The 18,345-nt window shown below is 40.1% G+C and overlaps 1 protein-coding gene across 1 annotated transcript in view; it reads right to left on the reverse strand.

Moving 5' to 3' along the window:
- CD109 (CD109 molecule) overlaps window positions 1–18,345 on the reverse strand; it is a 197,275-nt gene that overhangs the window by 139,668 nt on the left and 39,262 nt on the right. Inside the window, 1 exon segment of the mRNA XM_049776808.1 lies at window positions 17,216–17,341. Coding sequence (XP_049632765.1) covers window positions 17,216–17,341 — 126 coding nt within the window.

An 18,345-nucleotide genomic window follows, 5' to 3' on the forward strand; every position in this document is an offset into this window, starting at 1 on the left:
GATATCGAGCATGTGCCTTTTGGCCATTTGTATTTCTTCTTTGAGGAAGTGTCTGTTCATTTATTCTCCCCATTTTTTGATGGGGTTAGATTTTTTTTTCTTGTTAAGTTCTGTTAGTACTTTATATATTAGATATTAACTCCTTATTCGATGGGTTTTGGGTGCATAATTTTCACACCCATTCCATGTGACTAATCCTAGTCACTGTTTTCCTTGAATTACAGAAGCTTCTTAGTTCAATTTGTCTATCTTTGCTTCTACTTGCTTGGACAGTGGTGTTTCCTCCTTAAAGATGCCTTCAGCCTCAATGTCCTGGAGTGTTTTGCCTATGTTTTCTTCTATATACCTTATAGTTTGGGTTCTGATATCAAGGTCTTTAATCCATTGTGATTTGACCTTTGTGTATGGTGTTAGATAGAAGTATGAGTTCGCTGCTTTGCATGTGGCTGACAAGTTGTCCCAACACCATGCTCTTGTACCCCTACATTCATAGTGACACTTTTTACAATAATCAAAATCTGGAAACAACCCAGATGCCCAACTAAAGATGAGTGGCTAAAAAAAAACTGTGGTACATTTCCGCAATGAAAGCTATTAGGAAAAATGAAGTCATGAAATTTGCCTATAGATGGTAGACATGGAGACTATTATGCTGAGTTAAATGAGCCAGAGGGAGTGGAATAGACATAGAATAGTCTCACTCATCTGCAGGATATAAGAAAATTAAAAGATAGTAGGGCAATAATATCCAGAGACAATATAGATGAAAGCCGGCAGGACCAGCTCATGACATGAAACTTGCCACAAGGAGCAATGAGTGCAGTTAAAGCACTAACCACAGTGACAACTACCATTACAATGATAATGAGGAAGAGAGGCAAAATGCACGGGGTTTGGAGTAGGGGAGGGGAGAAGGGGACATTGATGGTGGAAAGATCACACTGATGAAGAGTGGTATACATTCTGTGAATGAAACACCAGTATGAACATTTTTGTAACCATGGTGTAGATAAAGAAGTTAAAAAAAAAAGCCTGAAGACAGTTAGATGAGGTATAAAAATTTTAAAAATAAAAATACCAAGCAGAAGGGTCTGGAAAGTTAGTACAATGGTTAATCCAATTAATTACCTGCTTGATCCTCAACCTGGCATAGGAATGCTCCTAAGAACCCACCCTTCCCCAGCATAGTAGGTATAGTCATGAAGGCCCCAAATATATGTTGTATGTTTCTGACCATGACTTCTGAAAGGAGGAGGAGGCTACGGGGAAGAGTTCTGTTCATTGGCAGCAAGCTCATCTTGGTTGAGGGATTCTTTCATGTGAGGCCATCTTGAGGACATCTTGCAGAAGGTCACAAGCTTGATCCCCAGCACCAAACCTGTGCCATGTTCAATCTAGGCAGTTCTGTCATTTGAGCCAAAGTGCTATCGTAGAGAGAGGTAGTGTCTGGCTCACTATATCTGACAATGCAAAGCCCTGTCATTGTAACAACAACAACAACAATGGGGGTGGGAGCCAGCAGGGATATTATTACAGAAAAAGACCCTGGGTCCAATCATCAATATCATATGGCCCCCAAGCACCTCCAGATGTAGCTCAAGTGTTTCTCTAACACCACAAGGCTTTGTGTTGAACCTTCAGGCTCACCATCAAGCAAAGCATCACTGGGAGTGGCCCAGAACTTAATTCCTAAATAAATAATTGGGGTAGAAAATTTTTTTTGATTTTTAAGTGATAGCCAGCATGCATGCAAAAGGTCGGTGGTTCAAATCCCAGCATCCCATATAGTTCCCCGAGCCTGCCAGGAGCAATTTCTGAGATAGGGCCAGGAGTAACTCCTGCGCGCTCCCAGGTATGACCCAAAACCAAGCAAAAAAAAAAAATAATAATAATAAGATTGCATAGAAAAGCCATGAATGAGTGAGGAGCTGTATTCCACCTGCTAATACACTCAGAAAACAAAATGCCTACTAGCATGGTCTCCCTCCCCCACTCTAGCAGGAAAGGAGACTGTGAGTCTGTCCCAATATAAGCAATCTTCTTTAAGGATGCTGCTAGCCAATGTCTTTTAGAAGTCACATTCATATTTTAGGCAGAATGCTGGGATGTTTTCTAACCTGGCACAGTTCACTCTGTGCTTTCTGTGCAGTTGTCACCATCAGCCAGGGGGGGTGGTGTAATCTGTAAAATGTTTCAAGGACAGACTTATCAGTCAAAGATGTGTGCTCTCAAAAAACATAAGCAGTTACAGAGGCACCTGACAGTAGTAGCAAACTGGCCCCAGCAGCAACTGAGCAGCAAAAATGGAAGATAAGAAACTTTCAAAAGGCTATAAACAGTGGTGAGGTGCTGGCATTCTTTCTGGAAGCTTCCGAAGCCACAAACTCAAAAGACTGTAGATATTAAAAAGGAGCAATTCAATGCAAACTGCTTCTGCGTTCCATAATAATTTGATGCCCACAATGTATAGGAACCAGGGCTTAAGGTCTTGGGTATAACCCAATATGAACTTGAGAATGAAACTAGATGAACAGTGATGATAGTTGCACAACAATGTGAATGTGCTGATACCATTGAACTTGGCGCTTTAAAATGCCAAGTTCATTTTATGCTACTGGAAATGGCACTAACAAGCACATAATACTCCCTAATTTATTTGTTCCCAAGTTGCCATGTGCTTGAATTCCCAGAACAACTCCTGTAAAATTACAGATTATGCCTTGATTTTGTACATTGAGGATGTCAGGTCATGCTAGTCACCTAGAGAGGGCAAGTACATAGCACAGAAGCACAGACTCTAGCATCAAGGTACCCCAAGAATAAATCCAAGGTCCTGCTCCTCAGTTCATACCTTCACCAGGCAACAATACCTTCACAATGGAATAGATAAAACTATTCCTAGCTGTGGGAATACATCAACTCTTCTCAAAATGTGTTTCAGAAAACACAGAATTTTCGAGTGTTTCTTACAAATACAAATTCTTGTGTCTCCTGTTAGCAATACTGACATTAGCTGAATCAGGCATACACAGATAACTATGAACTACTGGTAATTCTAACAGCTGTAGCATGTGGTGGGAAACTTGGCCTGATAAGCCAGTTGGGAAGACAAGACAAGCTTACATCTGCCATGAGAATAAGGTCAAGTAGCTACAATTGTCACATGAATGAGATTCTCTGAGCCACTCCACTCTTTCTGTAGTTTGTAGAAATTTGAGCACTTATGCCCAAATCACAGAGGTGTTAGATGCAAGAACTCAGGTCTTTAAAGATTAGAAGGAGGAGAATGGCAGAGAAACATCACTCTCACATCTGAAGAGCAAGGACTCTTTATTTTGTTAAAGAACCTATAAACAGCCTCCTAAAAACCTGCAGTACATGTTTTAACTCATAAATGTAAAAATAATTGCGATTAAATCCAAGTCTAAACCACATACAAATGACAAATTATTCACTCTTAAAAGGGAAGGAAAGTCTGAGCCATACTATAACAGCAAAGAATTATTCAAAGAATTATCAGGACATAAATACGTGAAATAAGCCAGACAGGAAAGACAAATACTTCCTGTTCCCACTTACAAGAGGTATTTAGAGCAGACCAGTCCAAAGAAATAGAAAGCAAACAGTGGTTGCCAATAGCTGGAGGGCTTGGTTGGGAGGTTAGGACATAGTACTTGATGGCTGCACAGTTTTAGTTTTGCAAACGGAAGAGTCAGAGTGATGATAGGAAGTAAGTGTGGCCCCAGAATGTGGACAGATTTAACTCACAGCAGTGTGCACATAAAAATGTTAAGATAGCAAATTTCACATTATACATGTTTTACCACTATTTGGGTGGGGGAATATTTTCAACTATTTGGGAAAGACAGGGGTATCAAGTTAAAAAACTACAACCTGCTTCAAGCCACTAGTCAGAAGCTCTATCCAGTGCTAAGGTGAGCCAGGAGTGACTCCCCCACAACAAGCCCTCATCTGCCCAAATGTGTGGAACCCATTTTAGTGGGCATAAGATGGAGGATTTAAAAGGGTTTAAAAGGCAGATTTTAGACACGGACAATGCGTAAACAGTCTATCCACCCACCAACCCCCACTGCGCCTCCAGCCATCACTGGTCAGAAGCCTATACTCCTTCTGATCAGGAGAGATCAGTGGGATCTCTGGCCACACACACTCTGGCTAGTCCCACTGCCCTACAAACCCTGCTGACACTTTAGTCTATACCAGACAGTCCTAGGCAGACCAGGACCAACTTCTTTCTCCCTTAGAAAATATATAGCCCGGGGCCGGGCGGTGGCGCTCGATGTAAGGTGCCTGCCTTGCCTGCCTTGCCTGCGCTAGCCTAGGACGGACCGCGGTTCGATCCCCCGGTGTCCCATATGGTCCCCCAAGCCAGGAGCGACTTCTGAGCGCATAGCCAGGAGTAACCCCTGAGCGTCACCGGGTGTGGCCCAAAAAAAAGAAAAAGAAAAAGAAAATATATAGCCCGGGCCCGGAGAGATAGCACAGCGGCGTTTGCCTTGCAAGCAGCCAATCCAGGACCAAAGGTGGTTGGTTCGAATCCCGGTGTCCCATATGGTCCCCCATGCCTGCCAGGAGCTGTTTCTGAGCAGACAGCCAGGAGTAACCCCTGAGCATCACCGGGTGTGGCCCAAAAACCAAAAAAAAAAAAAAAAGAAAGAAAGAAAATATATAGCCCCTGGGAGGGAGAGATACAATGGTAGGGCTTTTGCCTTTCAAGCAGCAGATCTAGGACAGACAGTGGTTCAAATCCCGGCATACCATATGTCCCCTGAGCCTTCTAGGAGCGATTTCTGAGCACAAGCCAAGAGTAAACTCTGAGCGCTAGTAGGACGAGAGGAAGGAAGGAAGGAAAGAAGGGAGGGACGGAAGGAGGGGGGAGGGAGGAAGGAAGGAGGGAGGAAGGAAGGAAGGAAGGAAGGAAGGAAGGAAGGAAGGAAGGAAGGAAGGAAGGAAGGAAGGAAGGAAGGAAGGAAGGAAGGAAGGAAGGAAGGAAGGAAGGAAGGAAGGAAATATATAGCCCCAAAACCAAAAGAAAAACCCAACAAACTAAACTGCAACATGGGTAACTTCATGTACCTAGAATAAATAAACCCTAAAAGAGATCTGCCTCCAACCACCTCTACACAATTAAACAGACCACTGTTTAAAAAAAAAATCACTAAAACTCCAGCATCCCAACCCACCCTATGCAAAGAACAATGGAAAAACTAAGGAAGATACCAGCAGCTAGGGATATGGAGACAAATCCTAGCATATTTCCAAACCCTCCAAAATGCTTTAACTTCATAGATGAGTACCTAAAATCAGCATTTAATATCTTAGCAATGGAATTCAAAGAATCACAAACCAAAGAAATTAAGAAATCCATAGATGAACAATTCATCCAACTCAAAGAATAACTCTATCAAAAGATGAAAGAACTCATAAAAATGGAACTTAGGAAGCTTAAAAACATGCTAGCAAGCCACAGTAGCAGAGATACTGCTAGAGAATCACATGGATGAACTTGAAGACAAAATGCAAACCAGCAACAAAAAAGAAATCAATAAAAAAAAGTGAGAGACAAAATTTTGAAAGAAATGTAAGGTACTTAATAAACAAAGACAAAAGAAATAATCTAGGACTTATAGGAATAATAGAAAGAGAGGAAAAGGGAAAGGGGAAGAAAAATAGTGAGGGAAATAATAGCAGAGAATTTTCCCACTCTCTGTAAACAGACACCTGTAAAAATCCAAGAGGCAACAAGAGTTCCAAATAAAATAAACCCTAATAGATCAACACCAAGACATACAGTAATCCAAATGGCAAACAGAAAAAAGAAAAAAAAGAGAGAGAGGAAAAAACCTCAAGTACATAGGAAATAACATAAGAATCAAGCCAGATCTTCCATTTGAAACAATTGAAGCAAGAAGAGTGTGGAAGGACATATTTAAACTATTGAATGAAAGAAACTTCCAACCTAGAGTCCACTATCCAGCAAAACTGTCGTTTACATGGGAAGGAAGCACTTCACACCCTGAACACTGGTCATGGGGACTCTACTTAAACTGCACAAGATCGAACATCAACTATCCAACCCTGAACCCAGATCCCAACCTGAGAACTGACACAGTTCCCTGCACCAGTACCAGGAACCAAACTCCCCCAGGGGAGTCCCTAATACCACTCTGACACCAACTTGTGCCCAGCTAGGTGCATACAACATCTTGATGATGAGGAAACAGCAACAACTTGATCTAACAGCAGTTTCCCCAACCTCATCATCTAATAGTGAGATGAAATCAGAAGACACTCCACCCTTTGAACTGTGAAAAAACTAAGATCTCTAAATACAGAAGACTAACCTTGACAACCACAACTGAGCAGAACATTTCCTGGCACCATAAAAAAACTCAGGGTTCAACAATGAGCATGGCTGTAACCTAAAGTTGATCCCAATACAATGTGCTTCAAGGATGGAGAAACCCTGTTATCTCTTCAGTGGTCAGCAACCTTTTTTTTTCAACTGAGCCAAATCTCGCCAAAACCACGATTGAAATTTATTTTGAGAGCCACACAGAGGCTAGGAGCAGAGTCCTGACTCCTGGAGCAGCAGCCCGGCACACAAAAGAGCCAAATCAAAAGTGTAAAGAGCCACATGTGGCTCACGAGCCACAGGTTGCTGACCACTGTCTTAGGCCAAGAAAAATTTCCTTTCTAATTTCCCCAATTAATGTGCCTATGCAAAATAAAAAAAAATTAACACACCTACCCCCTATTATTCTTAATTTGGTGTGGATTTTTTTGTTTGTTTTTCTTTTTCTTTCTTCTTTTAAATTTAAATTCATAGCTTCTACATAGGGGCTCATCCCCACTTTCTTTTTTAACAAAATCATAGAACATGAATCAGCTTGTTCTGCCTCATAAATTGAGAGGGGGAAAAAGTAGATAGTACCAGGAACAAGCAGTCTCATGAACACTGAGTAGAAATTTAAAAAAAAAAAAAAAAAAAAAGGTCAGCCCTAAAAGTCAATGACATTAGAAACAAGATTGCATTCAATCTCATGAAAGTACTTGAGACAAATGGATACTACTTACTGATCAGGGAAATATAAGACCAAGAAATACTAACTCTGATCAACATTTATGCACCAAATGTAGAGCCAACAAAATATGTAGGGCATTTGCTTGCAAACCTAGAGAAACATATGGACAGAAATGTGATAGTAGTAGAAGACTTTAACACACCATTATCACCACTAGACAAATCCACTAGGCAGAACACTAGCAAAGACGTAAGAGCCCTAAATGAGAAACTAGAAGAACTAGATCTAATGGACTTATTCAGGGCCCTCCATCCTCAGAAAGTGGAATACACATTCTTCTCAAGTGTACATAGAACCTTCTCTAGAATATGCCATGCTTTAGGACACAAATCTAACTTACGTAAAGTCACAAATATAATAATTATACCAAGAACCCTACCAGACCACATGACAACAGAGATCAAAATTGACTGTAAAAAGAAGATGTGGAGAAAATCTAAGACCTGGAGACTAAACCTAAAGACACACCTAAAATATCTGAAAAACCAATGGCAAAGGAACTGTAACACAAGCAGAAGAAAAGAAGTAATAAAAAACCAGAGCAGAAATCAACAATATAGAAATAAAGAAAATAGAGTCACAGTGCTAGCACAATTGTAGGGCATTTGCCTTGCATGTGGCTGCCCAGTATAAATGCAAATTTGATCCCTAGCATCCCATATAGTCCCCCACATCAGGAGTGATTTCTGAGCTAAGAGCCAGGAGTAACCCCTGAGCACCAAGGATATAGCCAAAAAAAAAAAAAAAAAAAAAAGAAAAGAAAGAAACAAGGAAAGAAACAAAGAAAACAATACAAAAAATTGATGAGAATAAATAAGATAAACTGCTGGCAAGACTCTAGAGAAAAAAAAATAATACTCAGATAAATCAGATTAGAAATAAAAGGAGAGAAATTGCAACAGAACCCAAAAAAGTATCCAAGACATCATGAGAACTTATTTCAAATAACTGTACTCAGTTAAGCTAGAGAATCTAGAATAAATGGAAAGATTTCTCAAAAACTACCACCTCACTAAGTAATACTAACTTCAATAATACTGAATGTGGTAAAAAAAAAAAAAAAAAAAAAAAAAAAAAAAAAAAAAAGCCTAAACAGGCCAATCACAAGAAGGAAAATGAAACAATAATTAAGAAACTCCCCAAGAATAAAAGAGCCAAGGACCAGATTGGTTTATGAGTGAAATCTATCAAACATTCAGAGAAAAGTTACTACCATTGATCTTTAGACGCTTCCAAAATAACAAAAAGATGGAAATATTCCCTAATGCCTTATATGAAGCTAATATCAAGCTCATTCCAACGCTGACCGAAATACTACCACGAAAGAAAACTACAAAGCAATCTCACTAATAAACATTGATACAAAAATCCTAATAAAACCTTAGCAAACAGAATCCAACAATACATCATATAGATTATACACCATACCTAAGTGAGTTTCATTCCCAGAATGCAATGATGGTTCAATATATGTGAATCAATCAACATTATACAACACATCAGTAAAAGATAAAAACCATATGATAGTATCAACTGATGCACAGCAAGCATTTGGCAAAATCCAATACTAATTCATGATGAAACCATCAGCAAAATAGGTGTGGAAGGGACCTTGTAACAGCCATGTATAAAAATCTCACAGCTGGGCCGGAGAGATGGTAGTTCGAATCCTGGCATCCCATATGGTCCCTTGTGCCTGCCAGGATCTATTTCTGAGCAGAAAGCCAGGAGTAACCCCTGTGTGCCAACCGGGTGTGCCCCCCACAAAAGAATAATGTTTGCTGTGGGATTTTTTTGTTTGTTTTTTGGTGTCACACCCAGTGATGCTCAGGTACTCCTGGCTATGTGCTCAGAAATCACTCCTGGCTTGGGAGACCATATGGGATGCTGGGGGATAGAACTAAATATTACCCAAGTCTTACCCTAATTTCATCCATGCCACATTCAAAAAAAAAAAGCTAGACTACAGCTGAGTAATAGGGCACATGTGTAACATGCTTCCAAGTTCAGTCCCAACCATCACTGTGGACAACCTTGCAGTCACCAACCCTGGAACCAAATTGCTGAACCTTCAAACACCAATTGGGAGCTCTCACAAAAAAATGCTAGTCTTTTATCCATGCCCTCATTATAAATCAAAACTCTAATGATTCCTATGTTTTGATAGCTTGTTCTTTAGTAGTAATAAAACTACTTATTCCTTATTTTTAGAGACAAAATGGGATTCTAAAACTATCTTACATGAAACCTTATATTCAACATTTTTTAAATCACATTGCCTAAGGTGAAAATTTTTAAATGCCTAAGGTGAAATTTATTTTAAATAACTACATTTTGAACTGTCCTAATAATGAGAATGTATGAGGGAAATGGAGAGCCTGTTTAGAGTACAGGCGGGGGTCGGGTGGGGAGGAGGGAGATTTGGGACATTGGTGATGGGAATGTTGCACTGGTGATGGGTGGTGTTCTTTACATGACTGAAACCCAAACACAATCATGTATGTAATCAAGGTGTTCAAATAAAAAAAAAGAAAAGAAAAGAAAAGAAATAAAGTATAGGGGCTGGAGAAATAGCATGGAGGTAAGGCATTTGCCTTGCATGCAGATGGTCGGTGGTTCGAATCCCAGCATCCCATATTGTCCCCCGAACCTGCCAGGAGCAAATGCTGAGCATAGAGCCAGGAGTAACCTCTGAACGCTACTGTGTGTGACCCCAAAACAAAAACAAACAAGCAAAAGAAATGAAGTATACTAAAATTAAAAAAAAAAAGAGCTACATGTGTGTTTTTATTCGATTCCTGCCAGAATATCAACTTTGTGTTTAGCCAAACAGACCCAGGTTTCTCACTGAGTAAGCGAACAGAAATATGAACAATTATAAAATACTTTCTTATTTCATAATAAAGCAAATATAAAATACTTTTGTGTTTATTTGATTCCTATCCAATAGAATTACTTTATATATAGTCAATATAGGCATATAGTTAAATTTTTTTAATATTTTCTTTTTTTTAATTTTTTATTTAAACAACTTTATTACATACATGATTGTGTTTGGGTTTCAGTCATGTAAAGAACACCACCCATCACCAGTGCAACATTCCCATCACTAAGGTGAAATTTTTAAAAAGCCCCTGAAAGCAAATACTTTCCTCTCCATGGTATTTAAACAGAAAAAGAATTATTATATATTTTTTTCTTAGAAAAAGAAAGATATATTCACTATTGAAAGAATATTCGGGGAGTCTAGCAGGAGGGGTTTTTGGCAGGCCCCCGCATTGCCGGAGGCCTTCTTAACCAGGCCCAGTGGGGGTGCGGGACTTGGGTAACCCCAGCACCCCTCTACCGCCTTGCTCCAGATCTCCAGGGCTTCCCTGGGCCACATGCCTGGGCAAGCCGGTGAGTTGGGCCCCTTGGTGGAGCTTGAAGGTACCCTAGGCTTTCCCCCATTATCCATTCAGCTCCTTAAGGAGGGTCTGGGTGGGGCTCTGAACTTCTGGCCTCCAAGCTTCTTGAAGTCACTGGTAATCTCTGTTCAGTCTATATTTTCAAAATATAGAAGAAACATTAATAGTACTCACTATCATTGAATTATGTTTTTATGTATGCAGAATGTCCATTTTGTACTCTGCCCTTTTGCATACCCCTTCAATAGATAATATTTCTCTTTAACTTCCTTAACTCCTATCATCATTACTCCTCATTTACCCTTTCTAACTTAAGTACTGTAGAGTCCTAAGTCACAGACCAAAGTGGTGCCCTGGAACTAACACCCACCCAACTATTTTAAAAGGCATAAAAAGGACACTTATGTCTTTTCAACATTTTATGGGTGTTTTCTTTGATGGCTATAACTTTTGCTGAATATTTTCTTATACAGTGACCATCCCGTCCCCCCATGTTTTTTATCTTCTCTTTGTGAACTGCTCAATATGGAATTTGGTGTGAAAGAATTCCTCGGTTTAATGTTTATGTTTGAATGAAGTCATGGGTATTGTTGGAAATGTTCTTACGCCCCCATATATCTGATAGCACCACGTGGCTTTATTTCTTGTTTGCTTAGGCACACTAAAATGGGAAAATACTATACATACCAATAAGTTCTTATCTAATAGAGATGGGAACACACAAATCTTTTTTTTGTTTTTGTTTTTGTTTTTGTTTTTGGGACACACCCGGTGACGCTCAGGGGTTACTCCTGGCTATGCGCTCAGAAGTCCCTCCTGGCTTGGGGGACCATATGGGACACCAGGGGATCGAACCGCGGTCCGTCCAAGGCTAGCGTAGGCAAGGCAGGCACCTTACCTCTAGCACCACCGCCCGGCCCCAGGAACACACAAATCCTGTAGTGCAATGAGACCTTACACCCTGAACATTGACATAAAGACCTGGCACAGGCCTCAGAAGAATGGGCATTCTCCATTCACCCCTGATCTAGAGAAGACATCTACAAAACATCCAAGGTTGTATATAACATCACCTGGAGGCATTCCTCTACCAGGGAAGACCCTACAGCTGCTCTGACATCGATCTACTCAAAAGAGACTTCCCTTAACACTGAGAAGACTTAACAAGAACAATGACCTGCTTACTGGACAGGGCTTGCTGTATTGCCCCTTAATTGTGAGGTTTGTCTATAACATCACCTGGAAGCAATCCTCTACCACGGAAGACCCTACCACTGCTCAGACATCGTCCTGCTCAAAAGAGACTTCCCACTTATTGGTATGTATAGTATTTTCCCATTATAGTGTGTCTAAGCAAACAAGAAATAAAGCCACATAGTGCTATCAGATATATGGGGGCGTAAGAACATTTCCAACAATACCCATGACTTGGTTCAAACACTGAGAAGACTTAACAACAACGACCTGCTTACAGGACAGGGCTTCCTGCATTGCCCTTTCATGGTGAGGTGAAACGAGAAGACACTCCACATCATGACTTCAATGTAGGATATGCAGATTCCAGAATTTTTTTTTTTTTTTTTTTTTTGGTTTTTGGGCCACACCCGTTTGACGCTCAGGGGTTACTCCTGGCTATGTGCTCAGAAATCGCCCCTGGCTTGGGGGGACCATATGGGACGCCGGGGGATCGAACCGCGGTCCTTCCTTGGCTAGCGCTTGCAAGGCAGACACCTTACCTCCAGCGCCACCTACCCGGCCCAGATTCCAGAATTTTTAATACAGAAACATGATACCAACAACAGAGACTGTGTGAAAAGTGTGTTGGCACTATGGACAATGTCTTAGATTGGACGATAACTTGCCTGAAGCCTAGAGTTGGTCTTATGCCAGGAAACTTCAGCGGTTGGATCTCTTTGTATTTAGGCCAAGGTTATTCCTTTCCATGCCTCTCATATTTTGGTGGGCCTACAAACAACAATTGCCACTCTAACACCGTTTTTACTGTGCTCCTTTGACTCTAATCCTTAAAATGCACCCACTTAAAATTTGAGGTTAACTTAAGCTAATATGCATGTACATGGAAATGTAAAAAATACTATGCCTCTAATGTTTAAGGAGTTACGTAAGTTTTATGGCTTTAGATTGCCTTGTATGCTGTTAAGAAATATTATAATGTGCTACAATCTGGGGACTTGAGGGACAAAGTAATTGTACATGAATTCTGTTTTATTTATCTTAACGTTCTTTGGCTGAAAGTTCAAAGTTAAGATATCAGCAAGGGGACTTCTTCTGAGAATTATGTTATGGGTGATTGTCCTTCTACTGTAACTTTACCTTGTCCTCTTTCTTTGTATCTTTTGTTCTCATAATTCAAAATAAAAAAATTAAAAAAATTAAAAAAATTAAAAAGAAAGAATATTCAATAATAAATATGTCCTCCGTAGTAATTTTTCACTACCAAAGAAAAAATGAGTCAATAACATGAAGAGTGTTGTAGTTCAAATCTAACCAAAGGCCAAGGCTAGAGCTGTTTGCTTCATTGCAATTCTTTGATTATGCTGACACCTGGTGGCTCTTAAAGACTTTCTTTTTTTTCTTTTTTCTTTTTTTGGTTTTCGGCTCACACCAGGGGGCGCTCAGGGGTTACTCCTAGCTCTGTATTCAGAAATCACTCCTAGCAGGCTTGGGGACCTTAAGGGATACTGGGATTAGAACCACCACCCGTCCTGAGTCGGCTGCATGCAAAGCAAACACCCTACCTCTATGTTATCTCTATGTTATCCGACCCTCTTAAAGACTTTTTCTTTAATATAGTGGGTTTGGGGCCACACCCGGGGACGCTCAGAGGTTACACCTGGCTATGCGTTCAGAAATCGCTCCTGGTTTGGGTGACCATATGGGACGCCGGGGATCGAACCAAGTTCCATCCTGGATCTGCCATGTGCAAGGCAAACGCCCTACCACTGCACTATTGCTCCGGCCCCCCCAACTTAAAATTTTATTTAATACTTTCTGGGCCTTACATATATCCAATTCCAGCTTAATATCCAGCACCACATATGGTTTTCCTGAGCACCATCTAGAATGATTCTTTTTGGGGTGCTTACCAAGAGGCGCTCACCCATTACTCCTGGTTCTGTGCTCAGTAATTACTCCTGGCAGGCTCCAAGGACCAGATGGGATACCTGAGATCAAACCCAGGTTGGCCACATGTATGGTAAATGCCCTAGCCACTGTGGTATCACTCCAGCCCTCCCTGAAGTGATTCTTGAGTAGAGACAGGAATAAGCCCTGAACACTGCCAAGTGTGGCCCAAAATCAAAAAATTAATTATCATTTCTATCTATGTACAGATCACACAGATAGTGGGATGAGCAAGGCCCTGACAAAGACTAATCTGTTAGGTACTGCCAGTGAAAAGTGACATGGAAGAAGTAGGAGAGGTGGAGCAGTGAGGAATATCTATAGGCAGTAGGTTACTTTAGAAAATGTGTCAGGCGGAATCTATTATGCTGAGTGAAATAAGTCAGAGAGAGAGAAACGCAGAATGGTCTCACTCATCTATGGGTTTTAAGAAAAATGAAAGACATTCTTGCAAAAATAATTTTCAGATACAAAAGAGAAAAGAGCTGGAAGTTCCAGCTCACCTCAGGAAGCTCACCACAAAGAGTGATGAGTTTAGTTAGAGAAATAACTACATTTTGAACTTTCCTAATAATGAGAATGGATGAGGGAAATGGAGAGCCTGTTTAGAGTACAGGCGGGGGTCGGGTGGGGAGGAGGGAGATTTGGGACATTGGTGATGGGAATGTTGCACTGGTGATGAGTGGTGTTCTTTTTTTTTTTTTTTTTTTTTTTTTTTTTTTTTTTTTTTTTTTGGGCCACACCCGGTAACGCGCAGGGGTTACTCCTGGCTATGCGCTCAGAAGTCGCTCCTGGCTTGGGGGACCATATGGGACGCCGGGGGATCGAACCGCGGTCCGTCTCCTAGGCTAGCACAGGTAAGGCAGGCACCTTACCTCCAGCGCCACCGCCCGGCCCCATGAGTGGTGTTCTTTACATGACTGAAACCCAAACACAATCATGTATGTAATCAAGGTGTTTAAATAAAAAAAAAAAAGTGTCGGGGGAGCCGTAGAGATAGAATGGAGGTAAGGCGTTTGCCTTTTATGCAAAAGGTTGGTGGTTCGAATTCCGGCATCCCATATGGTCCCCTGAGTCTGCCAGGAGCGATTTCTGAGCATAGAGCCAGGAGTAACCCCTGAGTGTTGCCGGGTGTGACCCAAAAAAAAAAAAAGAGAAAGAAGTACAGAAACCAATAAACTAGCCTTTAAAAAAAAAAAAGAAAGAGAAAAGAAAAGAGAAAATGTGTCAGGGATAAAAGCAATGAAAATTAACAGTGACTAACACTGGGCCCACAGGACAATAAAAGTTACACAGACCACAGTTCAGTGTCTGGTATCCCATATCTTCCGCTGAATACTACCAGGAGTCACTTCTGAGCACAGAGCTAGAGGAACACAGCTCATGAGCTTTCTGAGTGTAGTGATTTCCCTGCCCTCTACCCCCAGAATAAACATAGAAAAACACACTCTAGGAAGAAGCACTGGTTTATGTGGCTAGGACAGATTGATCAATTGAAGAAACTTAAAAAGGTAGCACTTAGAGGGCTAAAGAGGATCAATCTAGTTCATGTTTTAAATATTGTTATACCTAAATTTTCTTACACTTTTTTGTTTTGTTTTGTTTTGTTGGTTTGGTTTGGTTTGGTTTAGTTTGGGGAAGCATAATAACAGGTAAAGTTCACAAACCACTACAGAAAAAATCCTATAAGTCCTCCAACTTCTTTTTGCCCCCTTCCAAAGTTCTCCTAGACATTTCTTCTCTGGTTTTTGTCTTATTTATTACTTAGCAACCTAATGCACCCTCCCTGGCCATGATGCAGGAGGCCACTGAGAGGAGGCCACTGAGTGGGTCAACCATAGGCTCCTGACTCACCAGTAGCCCTTCTACAGGCTCCCAGCCCTCACAGAGGCTTAACTGTAGGTCCTAAAGAAGAGTAGTTAATTAGTGGAACCAGATTGACAGAGAGCAAGTGAGTCTTTTACCTTTCATCATCTTACTCTTCTCACTGAAATAATGGCCTTGGGAGACATCACATAGCAACTCCCTTATATCCACAATACTGAAAGTTTTCAACAGATATTTAATGGAAGATAGTTTTGGGTATACATGCATGCATGGGCAGGTGAGCAACCAGCTGGTATCTGGGAAATATTGGTGAACCAGAGTGAGGACTAAGAATAAAATCCTAATACTTTAGCAGTGGTCCTCAAACTATGGCCCGCAGGCCACATATTGTATTTGTATCTGATTTGTTTCTTCATTGCAAAGTAAGATATATGCAGTGTGCATAAGAATTTGTTCATAAGTTTTGTTTTTACTATAGTCAGACCCTCCAATGGTCTAAGGAACAGTGAACTGGCCCCCTGTTTAAAAAGTTTGAGGACCCCTGCTTTAAAGCAAGGAAAGCACCTTAACTCCTATACTATCTCTGACTCCTACAAAGAATTTTTGTCCAAATTATCAATAATCATTAATAATTATCAAAAAATTGTTTCCTTTATTTAAACATCTTGATTACATATATGATTGTGATTAGATTTCAGTCATGTAATCAAAAAATTATTAAACCATTGGTAATCCCTTATTAATGAGCTACTTTAAAACTCTTTTATTTGTGAATTGATAAAACTGTATGCATTTCAAGAAAAATAAAAAAGATATTCAGGGCCGGAGATATAGCACAGCGGTGGGTGCCCTGCAAGCAGCCGATGCAGGACCTAAGGTGGTTGGTTCAAATCCCCGTGTCCCATATGGTCTCCCGCTCCTGCCAGGAGCTATATCTGAGCAGATAGCCAGGAGCAACCCCTGAGCACAGCCGGGCGTGACCCAAAAACCAAAAAAACAAACAAAAAAAAAAAAGATATTCAACAAATTCACTGAGAAACAAGAGAAACTAAGGCAGAGTGATAAAGGGTCTTTTAATGCCTTTTTTTACCCTGATAGATCTCAAAAATATAAGTTGGCAGCAAATAAAAGAAGCAAAGAGGGAGAAGGCAAAAAGGATGAGATTAAAAGATTAATGTGAGGTGGCGCTAGAGGTAAGGTGTCTGCCTTGCAAGCACTAGCCAAGGAAGGACTGCGATTTAATCCCCCAGCGTCCCATATAGTCCCCCCAAGCCTGGAGCAATTTCTGAGCGCTTAGCCAGGAGTAACCCCTGAGTATCAAATGGGTGTGGCCCAAAAAACAAACAAAAAAAAAGATTAATGTGACTATTAAAAGACACTTATCTTAAACAAAGATAAGTATGATAACTCATTCATTAAATGTAGTTATTTTGATATATAAAATTTGCCAAATCTTTATATATTTCTTGATTTTGAAATACTCTACATATAATAAATAAAAATGATTTTAATCATTTTCATACTGAAAGCCCAAAATGCTTTAACTTTCTAATATCACAGAAAAAGGCAACAAATTTTAAAATTCTAATGTTATAGAGAAGTTAGTCGATTAATAAGCACAGTAAGATGTTTAGACTCATTTTTCTATTCATAAAAATTCTCTGGAGATATTTTCCCATTTGGTGTATTAAATCAGAATAACATTCTCAAAACATATATAATCATACTTACATTCACTTGAGCTTGAATGGACCAGTCACCAAGTATGGGATGAGAAGATAATTGAAAAGTTTTGGAAACAACTCCAAGATCACTTCTGACTGACAACCATTGCTGAATCAAATTTGACTTTGGATCCTACAATGAAACCAGGTACATTAACTAAATAAAAGTCACATATGCTGTGTATTCTATTTGGTTATAAATATACATTGCCCTCCCCCAGACACATCAAAAAATATGATACAAAGATGGTTTGGGGGAAAATCAACTTTCTGTTGTCTACATCAGAAGACAAATCTTCTCTTGAAGACACATTCATTCTGTTACACAGAAATTTAAATCCTAGTAAAATATTTCCTTCTACATTAAAACATATACATCGCCAAAACTGTTTCTGTCAGTAAAATTTTCTGCATAGGACAGTTAACAGGTCGTATGTAGAAAAGTGTCAAGAACCTTACCACTACAAACAATTAAACATTACAGTTCTCTCACATTTACATTTTAGAATTATCTCACATTTTACTGAAAAAAAGAAGTTCCTAGAGAACTACTCCTTCGGCATTATACTATTGGCATGACACAATATGACACACAGAGAACTGAAGATTCCAACTCAAATGTTTTTTGTTTGTCCATTTTATGTTGTTGTTGTTTTTTTTTGGGGGTCACACTGGCAATGCTCAGGGGTTACTCCTGGCTCCATCCTCAGAAATCACTCCTGGCAAGCTTAGGGGACCATATGGGATGCCGGGATTTAAACCACTGACCTTCTCCATGCTATCTCTCCGGCCCCTCAAATGACAATGAATATACATAAGAGGCAATCATTTTTGGTAGATCACAAGGCAGTGGTTTTTTTGCTTGCCTACAAAGAAAAGTTTACACTCCCATGCATAGTTTGCAAGGCTTAATAATCAGCCCCTATCTCCACTGCTATTATCTTGCTTAAAACTTAAGGATGTCTTTCTGATTAATTCCAAAAGTCCATGTATCATGTGTCTGCACCTGCTGTAAAAATGCCTCCCTTGGATGTCCAACTAATTAAAAAAAAAATCCAATGTCTTGCTTTTCTGCATCTTCCCTAAAATATCAGAAATGGTCACTGCCTGGAGAGTCTTAAGTCATAAAGTTGATAA

Source organism: Suncus etruscus, chromosome 7 (assembly GCF_024139225.1).
Source record: "Suncus etruscus isolate mSunEtr1 chromosome 7, mSunEtr1.pri.cur, whole genome shotgun sequence".
Lineage (NCBI taxonomy): Eukaryota > Metazoa > Chordata > Mammalia > Eulipotyphla > Soricidae > Suncus > Suncus etruscus.